The sequence below is a fragment of the Dipteris shenzhenensis genome, chromosome 29 (genome assembly GCF_047967505.1).
Source record: "Dipteris shenzhenensis isolate YYH24624 ecotype China chromosome 29, Dip_SZ_1.0, whole genome shotgun sequence".
NCBI classification, from domain to species: domain Eukaryota; kingdom Viridiplantae; phylum Streptophyta; class Polypodiopsida; order Gleicheniales; family Dipteridaceae; genus Dipteris; species Dipteris shenzhenensis.
Genome location: NC_141624.1, coordinates 49442336 through 49463536, shown reverse-complemented (window position 1 = coordinate 49463536; position 21201 = coordinate 49442336). Strand labels below are relative to the sequence as shown.

General features: G+C 49.8%; 1 protein-coding gene across 5 annotated transcripts in view; it reads right to left on the bottom strand.

Annotated features, from left to right (window-relative positions):
• Window positions 1-20309, bottom strand: part of EMB976 (Tetratricopeptide repeat (TPR)-like superfamily protein) — a 54574-nt gene extending 34265 nt beyond the window's left edge. For 3 of the 5 annotated variants that reach the window (XM_087400554.1, XM_087400553.1, XM_087400555.1), the window contains exon 1: window positions 19728-20309. In XM_087400554.1, coding sequence (XP_087256680.1) covers window positions 19728-20300 — 573 coding nt within the window. In that variant the 5' untranslated portion in view covers window positions 20301-20309. Of the gene's footprint in view, window positions 1-19699 lie in introns of all 5 variants that reach the window. The other 2 variants (XM_087400556.1, XM_087400557.1) reach the window with 2 other exon arrangements.
• Window positions 20310-21201: the final 892 nt, after the last annotated feature.

Sequence of the window (21201 nt, the reverse complement as noted above, 5' to 3'; positions counted from 1 at the left end):
GGACTACTTCTTACAGCGGACATCCAACCCCCCTCCCACATAGGGAGGCAGGGTCTATCAGACTCAGATCTCCAAGACCCTATCCTGCACCATTTGGAGCTATAATTCTACCTTATGGTCAGAACCAGGGAGCTTCTCGGAATCCTACACAGGTCGCGACATAGTCTTTTACACAGAGACACGTCAAAGTCCAAAGCGCCCACTACCAGTTGTCAACGGGTACACATGGGAGTCTGCTTACAAAGATGAGACTAGAGACACAGGGAGAGTACGTGGATCAGGAGTAGCAGTTCTTTACAAATCCACCCTTTTGGGGACCATTTCAGTAGAGTAGAGGGATACACATTCCAAGTTTCTTTGGATCTGGATCCGACACATGGACAGTCGGGATCTGTTTGTTGCAGTATGCTACTTCTCTCTCGAGACATCCCACTTTGCTAGAGATATTCGAGATGAGGCTGAGACATCTCCATTTGCAACCCTTTATCAGTCCATTGCTGACTTCTCGAACCGCGGAGAAGTCCTCCTAGTTGGGGACTTCAATGTGAGGACAGGTGCCCGTCAAGTACCACTCCTCAACTTCACGGATGATTCCATTCCACTGCCAGATATTGACCTTGAGGGTGCAGGTATACTACAAGTTTCGGCTAACAGACGAGGTCCGGTCACATCTTATGGGCAGGCCCTATTGGACCTCGGCAAGATGCATGATCTCATTATTTATAATGGTCTTGACAGATGGACCGCCTCAGGTGGTCTCACATGCTTTCCACATGGGGGAGGTTCTAGCGTTGTTGATTACATCATGGGATCCCCTACCTTCAAATCTCGCATCACTGATTTTATTGTAGCACCTCTTCCTCCACGGGCTGATCATACCTACCTATTCTTTAGCATTTCCACTCCCCGTCGCACAACACCCTCCACCCTACTGAGTTCTTACTCCACCTATCATGATTTGCGCTTCAACCGCGACCACTCACCTATTTACTCAAGCTGTTTGTACATACTTCTCGCTTATATTGACTTCATACCCCTATTAGAGGACCGCGCTGCCCTGATCACCCCCTCACTACACGAAGCTGCCCTTCCCGCTTTCTCTCTCACCACTCGCTCCACCCGCCCACCACCACCTGGGACCATACCCTATATTAGTTGGTATGATGATGAGTGTAAGGCTTTACATCCTCAGCTCAGATAAGAAACCAAAAATAGTCTTTCGAGCGAACCAGAGACGCTACGCGAGTACCACCGACTGGTACGTAGAAAGAAACTAGATTTCCTTCGCCGGAATGAGGAGGAACTACTAAACATTTTGTTGAGTAAAACTCTAAGGACTTTTGGTAGAGATTTCTAGAGGGACGGTCCCCCTCACCACTCACTAACACTCAAGTCTGGTATAATTACACACGCACACTATATGCCCAAATCAGCCAGTCCTTGACCTCACATTTGCGACGCCCCACTTCTTGTACCCTCTTCACTAAGAGGGAAGTGAAGGATGCCATAATGAAACTTCATAATGACCGGAGCGAAGGATCATGAGGGACTATGCGCTGATTTCATTGCATATGGGATTAACCTCCTAGCCCCGATCTTAGCAAAGCGTTTTAATGAAGCTGTTTGTTTAGGGTTTCCACGCACCTGGACCATTAACACTATTTCACCCATCCACAAGGCAGGGGATCCCATGAGCCCGAAGAATTACAGGACCATTATGATTGGACATGTCATGTCCAAGATTTATGCATCAGTGCTTGATTCTGAGGTCAGCCGATTTGCAGAGTGTCAAGGACTTAGAGCAACAGGACACACTGGATTCTGGCGTGATCATGGAACCATGGATCACATTCTCACACTCAGATGTATCATCGAGGAGGCGAGGACACGGAAGCAGAGGGTTTTTGTTGCTTTGTGGATTTTTGCAAAGCATTTGATACGGTTCCGAGAGCCCGCCTCATCCAACGCCTACAGGATTTGGGTTATGACCAGGAGATCATTTGGGCTGTCATGGCACTTTACGAGAGAGTCTCGCGCAGAGTCCGGGCAAGGTCTAGGTGGACAGACGAGATCATAAGCACTATTGGGGTCAAACAAGGGTGTCCTTTTATCACATACCTTGTTTGGCCTCTACATAGACAAGCTCGAGACAGTGATGCAGACACAAGGGGGGGATGGATACTCTCTTGCTGGCACATTGATCCGGATATTACTGTACGCAAATGACGTGGCTCTTTTGTCTTCCTTAGTAGAGGGGCTCTAGAGACACCTTGACGCACTACAGTCCTTTTGTGAGTCTCATGATTTGAAGGTCAACCTAGGTAAAACCAAGGTTATGATCTTCAACACATCGCAAGCCGTCATGCACCGGGAGCAGTTCACGTTTGATGGGTAACTTGTTGAGTTAGTTTCATCATACACATATCTTGGGGCTGTCTTCTCCGGACCCATCTTCACTCTAAGACCTGCGATGCATGCCCGTTTGGGCAGAGAATAAGCTTCAAGAGGGGCAGTGCTTCCGCTCGCACTGGTCTCTTCACATAGACTTCGTATCGAGAGCGGCAGAGCAGAGGGCCTACCCAGGGAGAGGCACATTGTGTGACATACAGGAGGTTGAGACGAAGGAGCACTTTATCTTCAAATGTCCTATTTACTATGAGATCCGAGGGCGTTTCTACTACCTCTTCAGAGCTAGCTCTAGGGTTTTGTCCCGATTCCTCTCCCATCCAGACCAGAGATCATAATTCACAGCCACATTGCACCATTTTCCAACCACTTAACTTTAAACAATACCACTTAGAAACAATTTGAGAAATAACTGAATGGAAGCTAGAGTGCCCCTGCTCAATGAAACCAAGTACAAGACACCACACTGGCCCCAAACTCTTGGCGCCCCTTCCGGTATTTATTTATTTCTTTAAGAATGAGATTTGTACATGCGACAAGGGCTCACCCTTGTGCTATGCCCCACAGGCAATTACACTGTCCAAGCCAAACCTTGGCTATAACCTGTATTCCATCCTAGTGCACACACTAGTATCCAATTGCCAAGGCAAGGCTAAGGCATTCACCATTGTCCATGACCAACTGTAAAGGTGTCCAAGCATTCCACAAAGCATCAACTTACTCAACCAGGACTAGCAATCCACAACCCACTGACCAGCCTCTCAGGATGATCAAGCTTCAACACAGATCTCAAACTGAACAAGTGACCACAATACAGGAAGAAAATCCACACACTGGCCCTTTGATTACACCCTCTGTAACTAGGTGCCCAATCACTGCCTGAATGGCCAAGAGGGGCTTCCAACAACAAATGGAGCAATAACAAGCTTCCAAAATCAACAAATGCAATCAACATGAAAGAAATAGCGGCGACAAGAAAACTCAAACCAGCTTCAACTGACTTCAATCCAGCTCCGAAACACCTCCAGAAGCAACAGATCCAATGTGGACACTAGCAGGAGGAACTGGCAACTAGGAGAGGGGAAGGAAGAGAGAAAGGAAAACTAGGAGCTGAGAAATGTGACAAGAGCAAGGCTCACTGGTGAAGAGGCAAGGGCAAGAGAGAAAGAGCTAGTCTGCCATGGCAAGGTCCACCCGCAACATGCAGCCTTTCCTTGAAATGCGTGAACAAGCCTTTGAAGAGTGCCCAAGCTGTCCGTACAGCCAGCAGCATTAATGGCGTCCGTACAGCCAGCCTTGGAAAACGTGCCAGCAACATAGAACAACCTCTCAGCCAGCAAGACCACCCGTACCAGCAGAAAATCAATCCATACAGCAGGCTAGCAATCCGAACAGCTTGTACTACGTGCCTTGGAGCCATGAAACCGCCCATGCAATAGGCCCATTCCGTACAGCAGCGATTAAAGCTTATCTACAGCAGTACGGAAGCCTAGGGAAGCAAACATTAGAGGGAAGGGTAAGGATAGAAGACCTCGAGATGCGTGAAAAAATGAGAGAGAGAAATCCAACGTGCAAAAATCACGTACCTTTTGCCTTGAAAGGAGAGGAAGAGGGTAGGTGTGCATGAGGGGCTGCCACGTGGCCCCCTCATTAATGCTCTAACCCACACAAACCAATGAAACATTGGTTTGCCCCTCACACTTAAGTCCTAACCCTTCTAACCAATGAAACACTGGTTTCCTTGGGGCTAACTTTAAGACCCCTCTAAACCTTGCCTTGCCCCTAGCAAGTAGGCCTAGTGTGTGCACCTAGGGACTTCTGGGAAGTGTCGCTTCCCCTGGGCTAGCCCCCTAAGCCAAAGTTAGTCACGGTTCATAACTTCATGTCCCCATGACAATGTGTCCAATAATGTGATCACACGCTACTTCCCAAAGTGAAGCCAGTCCCCCCAATCCAAGATCATGAAAATCTAGCCTCAAGCAAGCGCCTAGGCAAGTCAGAGTTAAAGATCTCTTGAAAAGCAAACGCAAGAGATTGCCAATGTGCTCTTGAAAAGACTGAAAAGAACATCAGGGGCAAGCTGCCCTCGTCCTAGTATTTTTGAACTAGGAGAGACTTGAGGGCTTCCAAAAGCTCATCCATGAAAGAGGCCTCAATCTGTGCCATAATGCTCGGGGTGGCCTAGACCTTATCCCACGTTACCAGCACCTACGAGATCTCATCCTCTGCCTAAAATAACTGCCGATACAAGGAGGTAGTCATCTCTAGGATGTCATGTGGATCCAAGTACATCTCACCTCCCTCATCTTTAAACCACAGTAACTGAGACACTGCCAACTTGTGATGTGTGGTTTGAAAGAACTGCAATGCCATCCTATCTCCTTGTTGCACCCACCTTGCTCTAGAGGAGTGATAAGAGTACTTTGCATACCGGATCTCTATTGCCTTGCAGGTCAAGTCTAGCGCTCTCATATCGATCTACTAACCAATAAGAGGCTGAATCCTGATTGAGCCTCTCAATAGAGGCTAGGTGCCTCCAAAGTGCCCTCTCTCTCTCATGGAGGTCCTATTGCGCTGGAGCGCATGGGACTAAAGTCCTCTAAATGACATCGGCCATGCATGTAGCCCTACTATAGGACATTCTCCAATGCCAGTGCCTTGACCTCAAGTTTGGGAAGGACAGAGCCTCTTTCTTGGAGATGCCGGCAGTCGAGAGGAGCATGTGGGAGCAGTTAATCTTCATGATCTGTGGCACGGATCCTTAGTGGGAGACAGAGTTCTCCAAACTCCATAGTAGCCTCCACTTCTCCTTTGGGCACAGTCAACATGATGGTCTTCTAGAGAGGCTAGACAAGTTCTATGTGGGTGATTGGGCAATGCATAGGAAAGGAGCCACTTCCATTCTGGCAAGTACCACTATGTTTGACTGTTCGCCAATTTTGTCTACACCTCGAGCAGCCCCATCATGGGCTCCCTCAAAAAAATCCGTATTCTAGATGCCTTGTTCCAGGAGTGAGGAGGTACAGCAAGCAGTCATAGAGATTTGGCGACAGCCCGGGACCCCACTGGAGGGAGAGTGGGCCCTGTGGGTGTAATGAAGGGGAAAAAGGGCCTAGTTAGAGGTCCTTTAGGTGGAAAATGTGGAGGGACTATATATATCCCCATCCACCCCCTACTATGTATTTTTTATGTGACATCTAATCCTATCTACTCCCACCACCTTCCTCCTACGTGCTCCCTACACTCTCTCCCAATCTCTCTCTATCGCTCTCTCTTTCTTTCTCCCTTCTCTCCCAATCTCTCTCTTCCTCTCCCTCTTCCCCCTTTCCACACTTCTCTCTCCTTCTCCCTCTTCCTATCTCTCCCTCCTCCTATCTGCCCCTTGTCCCTTTCATTGCATTGGTATCAAAGCCTCCGACCCTAGCACCCTTGCTTTTCCTTTCACTACACCAATCTGCTGGTGAACCCGACGTGACAAATATGCCTCTCTCTACTCACAAATAGCGAGGGAAAGCACTTCACCAAGCAACTCTCCTAATCTGGAATCAGTGCTGCCTTGTTCTGCGTTCACCCACATAGCAGACGAAGTTGTTCGAGAATGGACCACCGAGGACCACGGTACAAGCTTGAGCTGTGATCCAGAATCAGCTGTGAGCAGCGCGCAAACTCTTTGCCACAAAAATCAGCGAATCAGCATCCCGAATCAGCGAATCCAGTTGCTCCTTCCTCGTCCTTCCCCGATGCCAAACCAACCAGTCACGACCAGCTCTTCCATCCCTCTAGTGAGCTCTTGCTCCTCTAGGTGGGCTACTCCGTTCCGTCCATTTGCCTGACCGTCACCCACTCCTGCTGCGTGATCACCACAAGAGCCTGTCCGTCGCCTGTTGCGTGATGGTGGCCGTTGCATGATGGTGTCCATTGCCCATTGTGTGATGGTGATCAGAAGCTCTACCCCGCCTGCGCCGCCCCGCCTCGCCCGTCGCCACCTGCAAACCTTAGCCTACAAGGTCCTAATCCTTAGGTTAGACTTTAACCAGGGTTAGTTTAGTTAGGGGTTAGGTTTGTTTGGTTAGTTTGGACCTAGCTTAGGTTAGTACTAACTAGGGTTAAAAGGAGGGTTAGGCTAGCCTAAGGTCTTATCAGTCCTAATAGTCCTAGGGTAGTGTTGTTCTAATTGTCCTAGGTGACTTTGGGCCCCCCGCAAAAAAAACAAAAAAAACAACAAAAAATCATAATTTTCCAGCCTCTTTTAGGGGCTTTCCACAGCCTTATTTTGGCTCGATTGGGCCCTGTTTCACAATTCTTCAACGACTGTTCTCCCGAGCCTCTCCATCAACATTTTTTGTGTTTCCACACATTATCTCAGGTGCTCATTGTTAGAAATGACCCAACAGAGGGTACGCACAGCGGAAGACTGATAGTAATGCCCAGGAGCTCACACAGTGTGCATGTGGAGTGTGGAATCACAAACTTCTTAACTTATATGGATAGATATGCAAGCCAGTAAATAAACAATGCTCAGAGACAAATATAGAAGCAACACTTCATATTTCCGTTCATATTTCCGTCCGTCCACAAACTAGGACAGGATACAATACCAAAAGGTCCTTCTACTACAAGCCTAGCACTTCTAGATCTCTGAGCCCACATGCTCCACCTCGAGCATATGTAGACTCTCTGTCTAGATCCCTTCCACCTTGCTGTCCGGAAGCCAGCCTAGGTGGGCAGCACCTTGAGCTCAGTCTGCACCCCTATGTCAGCCTCCTTATCCTCCTGTGTGTAGGTCCAAGGGTGGGCCTGTGGTTGCTGCTGTCTACTCCCCAACTGCTGCTTCAAGTGATGATCTTATGAGGCCAACTGCCTCTCCTTTTATAGGCCCCAAGGGGGCTGGCAAAAACCGACCAGCCTGCACCAAACTGGCCAACCAGTCTGTGGCTGGTCCAGCCCTATTAGGGCTCACAAACCGGGGCCTTTTGGGCCCACTCTTCTAGGGCCTTGGCCCTCCAATCAAGGCAAGGGCCCAGCCTATATAAAGGCAGGTCCCTGCCTCATGGCAGCCTCCTTTGATGTTCCAACAGGGCTCATCCAGCCCCATACTGCTCCGTACAGTTGCGCGCCACCTGTCCCGGGTCTGCACACCCTCCGTACTTCTCCGTGCCACCTGTCCTGCCTCTATTCAGGGCATGTTCCAGCCCGTACAAACAGCCCTTGAAGCGCCTTTAAAAGGCTGCTGTGCTGCCCACATGACAGCTCATGTGCTGCCTATGTGGCAGCCCCTTATGGCTGTCCTTTCCCTATGAGGTGCTGCCCATGTCGCAGCCCCCTCCCTTATCTTTTCTGCCTAGGTTCACCCCCCCCCCCCATGCTCTCCTCTTATGGGGTCTTATAGATGGGGAGGTGACCATTCCAACACCCCCTCTCACCGACACATCTAGGCCCAATGCCAACACGTCGATGACGATGCTCCAGTAACTCCCTGGTTGTAGTCCTCTAGAACATTTCGATGTCAAAATCTTTTCCTGGATTTTCATCCTGTGGCTCCTACTCCACCAGGTCCGGTTCCGCTTCTACACACCATCCTGGTACACAGGTCCATCTCTGGTAGCACCTCCTGGCACCATCTTCAGTCACGTTCCTGCCTTCGAACTCAAGCAATCCAGCCGTCACGATCTTCCAATTGTCCCCCTCATAATGAGTGAGCAACCTGGAGTCTTCCAAGCACCATGCTCTGAGGGTTTGTTTCAACCCGTCCTTCCTTTGGCAAGGTCTGCAACCAATGAATATTTCCAGATAACCTGGACCATGAACTCTCGCTGAGTTCTCAAGCAGGTACTCTTCTGGCTTTAGTACTCTTTGTCCATCACCTTCTAGCAATCTACGTCCGAGATCTGAAGAAGCACCAATATCCTTCCAATCTCATATCACCTGAGATAAATGAAGAGTAGAGTCTCTGCATAGCATGCTATAAAGGCTCAAATGCAGAATATCAAGTACATACCAGACTGTTGTACTGCCTGTGTGTTTGCTCTAAAAGCAAACCCTATACCTCACCGAGGCACCCACCAAAAGCCTGTGTAATCCTGTACTATCCTCTTCTGAAGTACAGGATCCATCTGACCATGAGATCACAGGGCTCTCCATGGAATCCACCCTCGTGTCAGTGTCGATAGCCACGCACCTGGAAGGTACCAAGCGCTCCATGCTGTCCTTCACCTTCACAAAGGCATCTAACTACTCATCGACCCACATCTCTATGTCAGACATCCTCACTGTGATTTCTTGGTCAACATATCTGACCTCGGTAACACTCCGTGATGTCACCAGGAACAACTCTTCGATTACCACATTTGCTTTGGCCTCTCCCTCTGAATGTGAGTCAGACTCCTTCCTTTTGTTTTTCAGATCCGCCTTTTTCTTTCTGCAATCCTTTGCAAAATGTCTTGGCGTATAACAGTAGAAGCACTTCTTCTTCTGCTTCCTCTTGCAAGTCTCCTCATCATCAGAGTCTTATTTCTTGGACTTGCCACCGTTAGGCTTGCCCTTTCATTTGCAAGCGTAATCCTTTGCCAGCATCGCCTTGTCGTCTTTCTCATCGTTGTAGAGCTTCTCCCGAGCTTCCTCCTGTAGTAGTAATGGACCCAACTCCTCAAACGTCAGAGGTTTTGTCCTCTGTCCTGCTGTCACACTCGTAACAAAGCTCTTGAAACTCCAAGGTAGTCTCCTCAGTACCATCAAGGCCAAATGGCATGAGTCTGTCTTCTGACCAACTGCTACCAACTGATCCCTCACCACCTTGACCTTCATCAAGTGGCTATGTACCGTTATCTCCTTCTTCCATATCAAGATTGTAGAGTTAATGCTAAAGAAGCGAAATCCGGGAGGTGTTGTCCGTCTCGTATAGATCATTCAGAGTGACCCACGCCTCTACTGACGTCTCGGCCATCTGGATATGTGGAAGAACAGAGTCCACCGTAGTCCCTATGATTAATGCCACGAAATGGGCATCTCTGTCTTCCCAAGCTTCGAGCTCCTCTCTATCTATTGCCATGACTATCTTCCCTTGCCTGTCCACCATGTCCTCCGGCTTCACCTCCACTCCCGTTGTCAGCTTCCACAACTTCCGAGCCACTAAACGGCTCTAGATTTTCACCTTCCAGATCAAGTAGTTGGTCCCGTCTAGTTTCCCAGACTCTCCGAAGTTAGGGATAGTGAATGAGAGATAACTGGGGGAGGAGGAAGGGAGAGCAGGGGCTGAAGAGGCTGTAGAGGTCGACATCTCTGCTGTTATATCACACAACAAAGTCAACCAAACTCAATTTTTAGTACACCAGAACTCTGAACGCACCTGACTAAACCTGAGTCACCGTCCTTCTCGCAAGGGCACAATCCTCCAATCGTGGACATTGATTCCCAAGAGCGTCTGAATCAGGGTCATCCTTCAGCAAGGTCCCTGCCTTCAGGCTCCCACACCTGTGAGCCTCCTACTTGGGCTCTGATACCATGTTAGAAATGACCCAACAGAGGGTACGCACAGCGGAAGACTGATAGTAATGCCCAGGAGCTCACACAGTGTGCGTGTGGAGTGTGGAATCACAAACTTTATATTTCCATCCGTCCACAAACTAGGACAGGATACAATACCAAAAGGTCCTTCTACTACAAGCCTAGCACTTCTAGATCTCTGAGCTTGCATGCTCCACCTCGAGCATATGTAGACTCTCTGTGTAGATCCCTTCCACCTTGCTGTCCGGAAGCCAGCCTAGGTGGGCAGCACCTCCTACTTGGGCTCTAATACCATGTTAGAAATGACCCAACAGAGGGTACGCACAGCGGAAGACTGATAGTAATGCCCAGGAGCTCACACAGTGTGCGTGTGGAGTGTGGAATCACAAACTTTATATTTCCATCCGTCCACAAACTAGGACAGGATACAATACCAAAAGGTCCTTCTACTACAAGCCTAGCACTTCTAGATCTCTGAGCCTCAATGCTCCACCTCGAGCATATGTAGACTCTCTGTCTAGATCCCTTCCACCTTGCTGTCCGGAAGCCAGCCTAGGTGGGCAGCACCTTGAGCTCAGTCTGCAGCCCCATGTCAGCCTCTTTCTCCTCCTGTGTGTAGGTCCAAGGGTGGGCCTGTGGCTGCTGCTGCCTGCTCCCCAACTGCTGCTTCAAGTGATGATCTTATGAGGCCAACTGCCTCTCCTTTTATAGGCCCCAAGGGGGCTGGCAAAAACCGACCAGCCTGCACCAAACTGGCCGACCAGTCTGTGGCTGGTCCAGCCCTATTAGGGCTCACAAACCGGGGCCTTTTGGGCCCACTCTTCTAGGGCCTTGGCCCTACAATCAAGGCAAGGGCCCAGCCTATAAAAAGGCAGGTCCCTGCCTCATGGCAGCCTCCTTTTGCTGCTCCAACAGGCTCATCCAGCCCCGTACTGCTCCGTACAGTTGCGTGCCACCTGTCCCGGGTCTGCACACCCTCCGTACTTTTCCGTACAGGTGCATCACCTATCCCGCCTCTATTTGGGGCCTGTTCCAGCCCGTACAGACAGCCCTTGAAGTGCCTCTGAAAGGCTGCTGTGCTGCTCACATGACAGCTCATGTGCTGCCCATGTGGCAGCCCCTTATGGCTGTCCTTTCCCTGTGAGGTGCTGCCCATGTGGCAGCCCCCTCCCTTATCTTTTCTGCCCAGGTTCACCCCCCCCATGCTCTCCTCATATGGGGGCTTACAGATGGGGAGGTGACCATTCCAACGCTCATTATGCAGGGATTTGCTATCCATTTCTCCTTGCCTACATTTGAGTTCCCCTCTCCAGGGCCAGTCACCATGCCACCGAAGCGTGCCCCTCGTGATATATTGCATATCCACACACCCCTTTGATTGGCCTTCCAAGAGATTTTCAACTTCGGTTCTCTTCCACAGTGTCTGAGTCGTGGTTGGCTTTGTTTGATCCTGAAACAGAGGGAGGAAAGGGGGGGGACGGGGGGGTTGCTGATCTCCGCCAATGGAAACCGATCACTCTGTTGGACACCAGGTGCAAGATCTTAGCCAAGGTCTTGAGTTTGCGGTTGCGGCCCACCTTGCAGATATTAGGCTGGTCCAAAGACACTACCAAAAGCGAGAGATGACCTCCGTGGGAACCTCCTCTACTAATGCCGCTCCCTTGAAGGGGTTACCTCTAGCTGAAGACGTCGATTGATGTGGGTGGTGTATGAAAAGAAGGGCAACTTCTCAGCCCTGCTTGAGTGTCCTACCCAAGTGGACCAAAACCCCTCGCTTGGGTCCAACTAGATCTCTCGAAGAGACTGGCCCTCCCATAACCAGAGCCGCCATTGTGGGCCCTCTTGTCGTGCCAAGAGTGTGTTGGGCTCTATAGTTCACACTATTCTTAGATAACCCTGACTCTCTACCACTCTAGCAAATGCAAAGCCTCGTTTGTCTTGGAGGTCTCCCCCCATCTTTTGCTGAAGGAATCCCCCATGCCCCACTCTGTAGTATCTGCGGCAGAAGGAACCAAGTGATTGTAGTAAGAACTGAATCTTGAGAGGCACCCCAATCGTTGAGAACTGTCCATACCAACGATGAGGAGCCAGGAACTCTTTGAACATAATTTGATGAATGAAGAACTCAATAATTATGATCAATAGATGGTCAACTTGAACTTTGACTTTGAGTTGTACAGCCCCTCCCACCACGAGACAGGGGTCACCACATCAATCTCTGCTATCCATATACTTGTCCCTCTCAAATGCGAGAGTGCTTGCACCTCCCCCTTCCTCCAAGGGGAGACGTCTCCAAGTCCCAAATGACCTAGCCAAAGTTCAAACCACTATCTCAACTGTGACCAAGTGATGTGAATCCGCTATCCCAACATGAGACCATCGTGATTCCAAACCTCCGGTTTCCAAATGAGACGTGCAAACTCGTCAGAGCATCTAGTGTTGGCTTGCATGAGTGCCCCAACCAAGCGTTGCCAACCCTGTGGATACTCCTCATCAGGGGGAGCCCTTCCTTATAAGAGAGCCTTTGGAAAGATCGACTTGTGAGACTGTTGCCACTGTCCTTCTGTACAAGGTGTGTTCTGAAGACACCCCCTCCTAAACAAGAGCTTTCAGGGCTTTGAACCTGGGTGAGATACGAACTACCAACTTTCCCAAGAGGGCTAATGATCCCCAACCCTCCCTGTGCCTATGGCAAGATCATTGACTGCCAAGTGACCCTAGCTGTGGTGTTCCATGTACCATCGGAGGCTGCCCATGAGAAGTTGCTCACCAAGTGCCTAAGCCGACCCATGCATCCCTCGTGAAAGCACCTTGTGGCGATGGAGGATATGGTTAGCCACCAAGGCCCTACCTACTAAGGAGAGTTTGGCCAAGCTCCAATATAGAAGCTTGCGCTGCACACTCTCTGAAACTAGGGCTATCTGCTTCTCTGTTGAAATGTCTAGGCTCTATACCCACCATCTGCCCCAGTAGGATCCACCGAAGGCCAAGGGCTGCCCATAGTCACGAATCTCTTGGACCTCCTTTGTTACGGTGAGGAGGCTGATGGATTTGATGATTGGTCCAGTTGGTCTTGGCTCCAGAAGTCACGCAGTATAAATCCAAGCGTCCCCTAATCGCTTTGAGGCTCCCTGTTTGAACCCTCACATAAAGGGCCATGTATATGCAAACTCCAAATTGAACAGCTCATCCTCTTGTCGAATTGGGAGCCTCATCTTGGTGAGGCCAACAGTCTAAGAGCGCAAAAAGTAACCCGGCGCCTTAGCTACGAAGAGGAAAAGAAAGGGGGCAAGGGGACAACCCTATTGAACCGAGCGAGAGAGAGAAAAGGCCTTGCTCGTGTGGCCACCATAAGCATCTAGCTAGAGCTTCTTGCATATAAGGCCGAGACCCCTCTGGTCTATCTGTCTGAGGAGCCTAGTCTCTGCATAGTGCCCTCTAAAAAGGACCACTCCACCTATCATAAGCCTCCTCAAAATCCAAGTGAAGGATAGCAAGAGGTTGAGACTCCTTGTCCCAATCCAATGCCTCTCAAAAGGCAAAGATATTGTGCGGGATACTACGCTCTTGGCTGGAGCAAATGAGGGTGGACAAGGAATACCACTGCTGTGCAGACAAAGTGCTGGAGACAATCCCCCACTGTCTATGGGGATGCTCAACAGCAAAGAGGATCTAGTCAGGGGCTCTCAGGATTGTGCCAGGACGCAGCAGATGCAGCGGGACTCTACCTGGGGCATGGTCGCGTCGCTCACAGAGGGGGGCCATGCATTCTCCATTGATCCAGCCTCTCCAACCTATCGAATTCAGAGTCAGAATGTGGTTAGGATCGAGGCATATGAACTATTGTCTCCTTCCCGCCATGCTTCTGCAAATGATAGTGTATGGGAGATGGTGTCCAGCATCACTGCTTGGAACACAGGTTACACGTAGTGGTTTGGTGATGGGAGGCCATCAAGTCTCCCCAGCAACCACTCTTGCCACCATCTGGTAGGATATTATTTACAGATTGCACGCCATTTGGGACCGCGAGACGTCGGGTTCTAGAGTGATCACCAAAAAGCGGGAGCGGTTCTGCAAGGCTTGACCCACAGGCATTTTTTATGCCTCATCGCAAGAGACATTCGCTGGATGTATAGTCCGCCACCTTGGTTGTTAGCCCCTATTCCAGAGATTTCCAAGGCAATGAGCTGGGTTCTCTAGAAACATGTTGGTTTCTTTCTAACGACCAAGTTTTGTTTTGCTGTATTTTCCCACGACCAGCACCTTTCGGTTAGCTGATTTGTATGGTTGCTTTTTCAAGCATTAATAGAAGTTCCTTTTTCTTAGAGAAAAAAGAAAGAAATGAATATAGTTCTGGTCAATGTAACTGACTGACCCAGTCGGTATTGCAGCAGACCCAGTCAACTATTCCAGGGGAGTTTCCAGCCCATATAAAGCCAGCTGCCTATGAGTGACTTCCAGCACCACATGAGATCAAGAAAGAGAGGGTTCAGCAAGCTGAAATAGATCCGCCATGATTGCAACCACCAGAATGGTGATTCCAGCCCACCAGCACCTCTGTTTTCACTGCGCCTTGCACCAAGCAGCAGCAGGAAGAGAGGCGTCCAAGAATATGGCCTCAAAATCAAGAAAGGGAGACTTTTGTCGCGAAGAAAGTTGAGAAAAGCTCCAAAAATGGCTCAAAATGGAGGCGTCCAGGTCCAGGAAGCATGCCAACAGCTGAGAGCACCAATGGGAGGAGAACTGTCACGAAGAAAGCTCGAAAAAAACGACTTCAGCCAGCAAGAGGGAGGCTCCAAAAATCCGCCATCTTCAGAATGAGGCTCCTCTGGTAGGGGAGAAGACTCAAAACAGCAAGGAAGGGAAAAAGAGGACTCCAGGGGCTTCCAGGGGTGGCACCTAGGTGCCACAAGGCAAGCAGAGAGGCCACACACAGACACATGGCAAAATGAGGCGTGGGATTTTAATGCCCCTAGGGGGGTCAGATGGCACACCATGACCCTAATGCTTGGGATCCAATGACCCTAGTTTGTAGGATCTCTAGGGAGTCAATTTTTAAAGGATGACCCCACTGAACAAAACCAATGACCTTAGAGATTGAAACCACTCTAATAGCACTAGGAGTCGCACTTATTGCACATGAAATCATAGGTACCTCAAGGCCCTAGCCTGGTACCCTAGGCTAAATTCAGTGACAGTTAGTTTGGGCACTTCACCATCACCACCACGTCCCCGTGACAGTGATCATAGTAGGAGGGGCGAGGGGAGGGGGTGGGGGGGAACCAGGAGAAAGGGTGGGTAGTGGAGAGGGAGCGAGATTTGGAGGGGGAGGGGGGCGGGCAGAGTAGGGGTAGCCACAGGCCCCCCTTGCTGATCAGGCTCGCCGGGCTCTAGACTCACTCCTCCTCAACCGCTGAAGGGGGCTAACGTCCGTAGCTTCCGCCGCATCATGAGCTCCTGGGGCTCACTACTAATGCAAGGGTGGGTGCGGGCGCTAAACCTCCATAACGGGAGGATCCTCTGGCTGGGCAGTGCCCCTTCCGCTGGGGGAGGTGGATCTCCACGTACGGGCTCCTGCTGCTGCTCCTCCTCAAGTGCCTCTCGAAATGCCCCGTCTCTCTCTCTCTCTCTGCATCTAGCCCTCTACCTGCGACGCTTGCGGGCCTGTTTGCTTGGTTTCTTTTTCTTTTTAACCTAGGTCCAGTCCCCTTCTAAGGGGGTCACCAAGGGGGTCTGAGACTCCTGTTGCTCCTGTCTGGGGGGGTGTTGGGCTCTAGCTTGCTGACTCTGTCTGCTCTGCGGGGGTGGGGGAGGAGGGACTTGGCCTTGGCCGCAGGGGCAATCTCTGGCTAGGTGACCCATTTATCTACAACGAAGACATTGGCCTGGTAGTCCAAAAATCTCCACTGGCTGGCGAAGTGTGCCCCCTTCGAGGGTCTCTAGGAGGATCAACTCTAGGAGGGACTCTGGGCTCTCAACCACCACTCTAATCCTCCCTCATCTGCTACAACTGAGGCAGCCGACTCCGGCGGAGACTTGAGCACGGTGCCAAATGCCTGACCAATGGAGGGGAGGATGGCTCGATACTCCTTTGGGATCCCTGGGAAACAGAACGTAACCGAAAAACGGGGAACATGGTGTGTTGTGTCCATGTCCTCCACTGTAAAGCCATGGTACCAAGGAAAGAGGTACACTACATGTGGGCCAAGGAGGATGGGGCTCTACTCCACGAGTGTCGAGGAAGCTCAGCTGGATGAGGAACACGCCTCTTCCACCGCCTAAATGTGGTCACCCTCTAATGCCAAGCTCGCCTGGATCCACTCTCGCAACTATCTCCTTGTAGGAGTGAGGCCTACAATTCTACCCACGATCGCCTTGTCCTGGAGGGACTGAATTGCATGTTGCTTGTCAGTTGGGAAAAGAAGAACCTTGACGGCTGTGGGATTCGAGAGTGCTGCCATAGAGCCCCTCTGGCCAAACCAAGGGCCACCACCAAGATTTTATTTTGCCTTAACAAGCACAAATGCTCCCGCTACAGGGAGAAAGAAGAAAAGAAGGGGGGGGGGGGGGGGGGGGGGAGGAAGAAAGATATCAAAGGGGGAGGCCGAGATGAGGTGAGGCGGGGGGCGGACGAGGACAGGATGGGTGAAGGAGGAAGAGGGCAAGGAAGGAAGTGGAAGAAGGAAGAGGGGAGGCAGGGAGGGCGGGTAAGAGAAGGTGAAGAGACAGGGGAGAGAGGTGGAGAGAGCGGGAGGGGAGGCAAGGAAGGCGCAGGGGGGACGACGGAAGGCGGAAGAGGAGAGGGGGCGAGAAGGAGAGAAGGTGGAAGAAGTGGTGGGGCGACGGAAGAGAAGTGGCGGGGCGGCGAAAGAGGAGGAGGGAGCGGAGGAGATGGCAAAGGAGAGGAGGAGGGAGGAGAGGAGGAGAGGAGGACGGAGCGGAGGAGATGGCGAAGGAGCGGAGAGGAGGCGGAGGAGGAGAGCCGACGAAGGAGAGAAGGCGGGGGAGAAGGCGGAAGGGGCCGAGGAGGCGGAGGAGCGGAGATGATGGGGGGGAGGCGAGATGGCACGGGGCGGAGATGACGGAGGGGGAGGCAGATGAGGCGGAGTGCGGAGGGGAGGCGATGGGGCTGCAGAAGGGGCGGGGCAGCGGGGCAGCCAGAACTCACCATTCTTAAAACCAGACATCCTTTTTGAAAAAAGGCGACCCACCACTTTCTTGACAGAACAAAGAACTCACATAAACCCTCACAACCTCCGTAGAAACCGATGAAAATCATGAGCATACCACTACTCCCAAACACCGCGCAACACCAGCGCAACTCTTACGAAGCTCGCAAGATACCACTCACAGTGGACGTAGAGGGAAAGGGCAAGATCTACATCAAAAGTACAAGAGAATTGAAGAAGGTGCATGTAGAAGCTGCAAAGGCCTTTACTCCCCTACCTTTAGAGATGAATTCACTCAGCAGCCTTTATGGCTTTGAGAGAATCACCCATTCCAAGAAATTCAATTGGACTCCATGAGTGGCTCTAACCATCTGTGCTTCAGCACTCAGACAAGATTGCAGAGGTGGAGGTCTCCTACACCACCCATATCAGCAAACTGCTGCAGTTGGATGTCTCGCCTTGGAGCCCTTCACAATAGCACCATTGGTTGGAGCAGCCGAATTCCCATGGAGATCACTACTAGATTGTGGTCCTGTCTTTAGACCAGCCTCTGCCTGAGGGAGATCTCATAGTTCTTCTAGCTAATGGCCCACATGGTCTACCCTTGATTAGAGCAGACGAGGAGAGAAGGGACCTGTCACTGTTGTGCAGCAAGAGACCTAGATATGATAGGAAGACTCAACTTGCAGCCAATCTCGTTAAGTATATGGCACAATGTCATCTAGACTCTGCGAGCTATCAAAGAGCAGGGTACATAGGGTTCCAGGAAGATCACCCAAAGGAATAAGTGTTTCTGCAAGGCCTAGCCTGTAATATTTTCACATATCTGCATGACCTCTTTGGCGAATGCTCCAAGCAGTGAGCTGAGACACTTGTCTGTTTGGCTCATTTACGTTCAGCTTCATGTTCAGACTCCCTCCGTTCTTTCTTTAGTAAGATTTGATCTCTATGCCTTTCCGCCCGCCGGTTTCTTTCCTCATCAGAAGATAGGTTACAGCTATTTAGAGGCAGACTGCAAGACAGCCAGCAAATCTTTTTTCAGCACCTTACAAATTGCTGATTTTGTACTTTCAAAGCTTCTAATAGACAGTTCTTTTCACCAGGGCGGGGGGAATGACATGGGTTGCGGGTGCGGGCATCCCACCATCCTAACTGCGACAATCAAATTGATATAGCCATTGCAAAGAACCTATTACTCTATGCTCGAACAAAGCAAACTGTTCATTACCATTTTGCTTCAGAAAATATCAAGACCAAGGAGATTGTCTCCTAGACCGTCCAACCTGTGGTAAAGATGTGCACTCTCACACATACATGCAGTACGCATCAAAATAGATTTTACAAAGGTCGAGCCAAAGTCCAGTAAGCATTTTCAATGCCTTCCTTCTCTCCCTCATGAGGCTGTATGACACATTGCTTAGGGCACATAGACAAGATCAGGGTGCTCAGCCAGATCCCACCCAAGAGTATGATCACTGACTTTTCCAACCGGATAGCATGGACCAGCAAGCACGGCGTAGCTGCATAGCCGAGGCCCAGATTGGTAGGTACATCAGATCCGTCAGTATGTCAATGCACAGAACATGCTTAGGGATCCCCCCATCATGTTCTCCAAACCAGAGGCATGGCCAACAGGTGTGAGAGTGGCACTTGTCCATTCTTGCAAAGCCATGGCTAGGAGACCACAATGGACCACACACATTGACTGACGTCAGCACTCTCACAAATTTCATGCTGCCACAGCCCCGTACATCAATGGAGCCTCTCTCTTCTGAGACATGGAGTTCTTTTCCTATTTTTGTAGGAGCTCATTGGAGGTGTGGTAGACACCTCTAGTTTCCCCATGGGGGTGTACTCTCATGTTGATTTCAGTTCTTCTTGATCTCATAAGCTTTTTTGGCCTTCTATAGATGTTCATAAGGCTTCCTTTCTTTCTTTCTCTCAAACCAATCTTCCTCTTTCTAGGTTGGTTATACTTTCCAAAGTTCCATTGCATAAAGGGTCCCTTAGGGTCCTTGGTCCTTAAAGCACTGGAAAGGATCTTTAATGCTCGCCCACACATACTTGTCGACTAGCATCAACAAAAACTATCATTGAGATAATCTATCAACAAAAACTATTCCTGAGATAATGTTGTCTTAATTCTACACGTACCATGCTCGTTCATTAATAGCTTGCACTAAGGTAAACTTTTTGTCGTTAACCTTATTAATGGAAATCTGGCTTTCCAAGTATGCACACTGTCTAGGTTATTGGCACTAGAGGAGTAGGCATAGTAGGGAAAAGGTCAACCTGGGTAGAGAGGACCGCAAAGTCTATGCAGTCTACCAATGCCATACACTGTTGCATTGTGTGCAGCCTTTCATGAATGATGCAAAAGATTCATGCGTAGTGTGACTCGCTGACGTGGATAATAAACCCCTGTAGGTAAACTCAGTCGTGGAGAACATCTTAACCCGTAGCTTCAGCTATAGGTGATTATGTTCTTTAAAAATTAGACTCCATTGTTATTTGATCAACGATCAGCTGTATTACAAGTCTCTTAGGCGGCCTTAGTAAGCTTCAATTCTCTAACAACAGAAATCTGCTTGCATTTTTAGAAATCAAGTATTTGAGACCACCTCAGACGTATACACGCCAAAGAGTCACCTGCAGCTTCATCCATGCGAAAAAATCACGTGCTTGGACCCAGTCTCTCTGTTCTTTTAGAACGGTGCACATTTCCCTGAAGGAGAGCCGCCCAAACCAAGGTTTCATTACAACGCTGAATTTGTAAGAGCCCTTTCGCTTCGAAGCCAGCTTCCTAACGCACTGAATTGCACTTTCCACATGCTTCTCATAACGATAGTTCATTCGTCCGTCTGCCAAAAACTGAGCCATTTGCTCGGGGGTGCGTCGGATCCACTTTTGGCCTTTCGCCTGCGGTCCTTGATTTTTTCGAAGTTGGCTTTCCCATATTGCTCGCTCTCGGATGACCCGTCGAGCCCCATCGTCCGTAAGAGGCCGTCGCTTATTTACTGGCCGCCGGTGAATCACGTAGTCCTTGCTGTCACTCAACTTCCGCGTCTGTGATTCATCGTCTTGAGACTGACAATATACTGTAAAGGATTGAGCGGCACGTCTCCTGGGAGTTCCGCGCAGCAACTGCTCGCTAGCTCGATTACCGATGCAGCTCCTGCAGATGTGGTTGTTGTTGGAAGGCCATATGCCTTCGCAAGCCATGAGCACGAGTTCAACGCTCTACAGAATCAGGCCCTTGTTAATCTGCGTTGTCGATTTTTTTTATTTTTTATTTTTTTTTAACGATCATATCTGCGTTCATACCGGTTGCCGGATGAGCCCCTCGGAGGAGGAGGAAACGGGACCTACTAATGTGCACACATGTCACCGTTTCGGATTATAGAATCTTGCATACAAACATGTGTACATGTGAATGAAACAAGTGAGTGAGCAGTGCCTTAGCTTCCGCCAAACACACGATTGAATGGATTATTAATTTGCAACACTTGTGATGGAAGCCAACCATTGGAAAGTTGGAATGCTATAATGCAACTGTTTGCAAATGCAAATAGATTTAACTCTTGTGTGTGTGTGCAGGAGAGAGAGAGAGAGAGAGTTCTTTAAAAAACAAAATGAATTCTATTCATTAGGGCTGCTCGAGATGAAGGCAAGAAACAAGAAGGAAAGAATAAGACAAACGGGCAAGCGAGATGGAAGTTGAAACCTCAACTTGCTCTTGCAAAGGCGACTATCTGCACGAGGGGATGCACGGGTTGTTGCATCAAATAGAACCCGCCTCTCCTAGACCCTTAAAGCAAGTCCCTGCAATCTGAAAAGAAGTTCCTTTCTCATATGCATGCATTTCACCACCTGTGAAACGTACAAAATTGTTAACTGGTATTGAGCAGTAAATCTATGAGGTTGCGCGAGTCTGACATCTACACTCAAGAGAAAAACATCACTACCTTTATGGCAAAGCTAAAGAGAGAAATGGAGGGCCGATGTTCTGGACTGTGGACAAGACGAAGCAAGACCTACGCTATTTAGCACTGCCAGGAAATAGGAATCGAAAATGGGAGCCCTAGTGAAAGACGTCCATTACAAATTTATCCTTACACTTTTG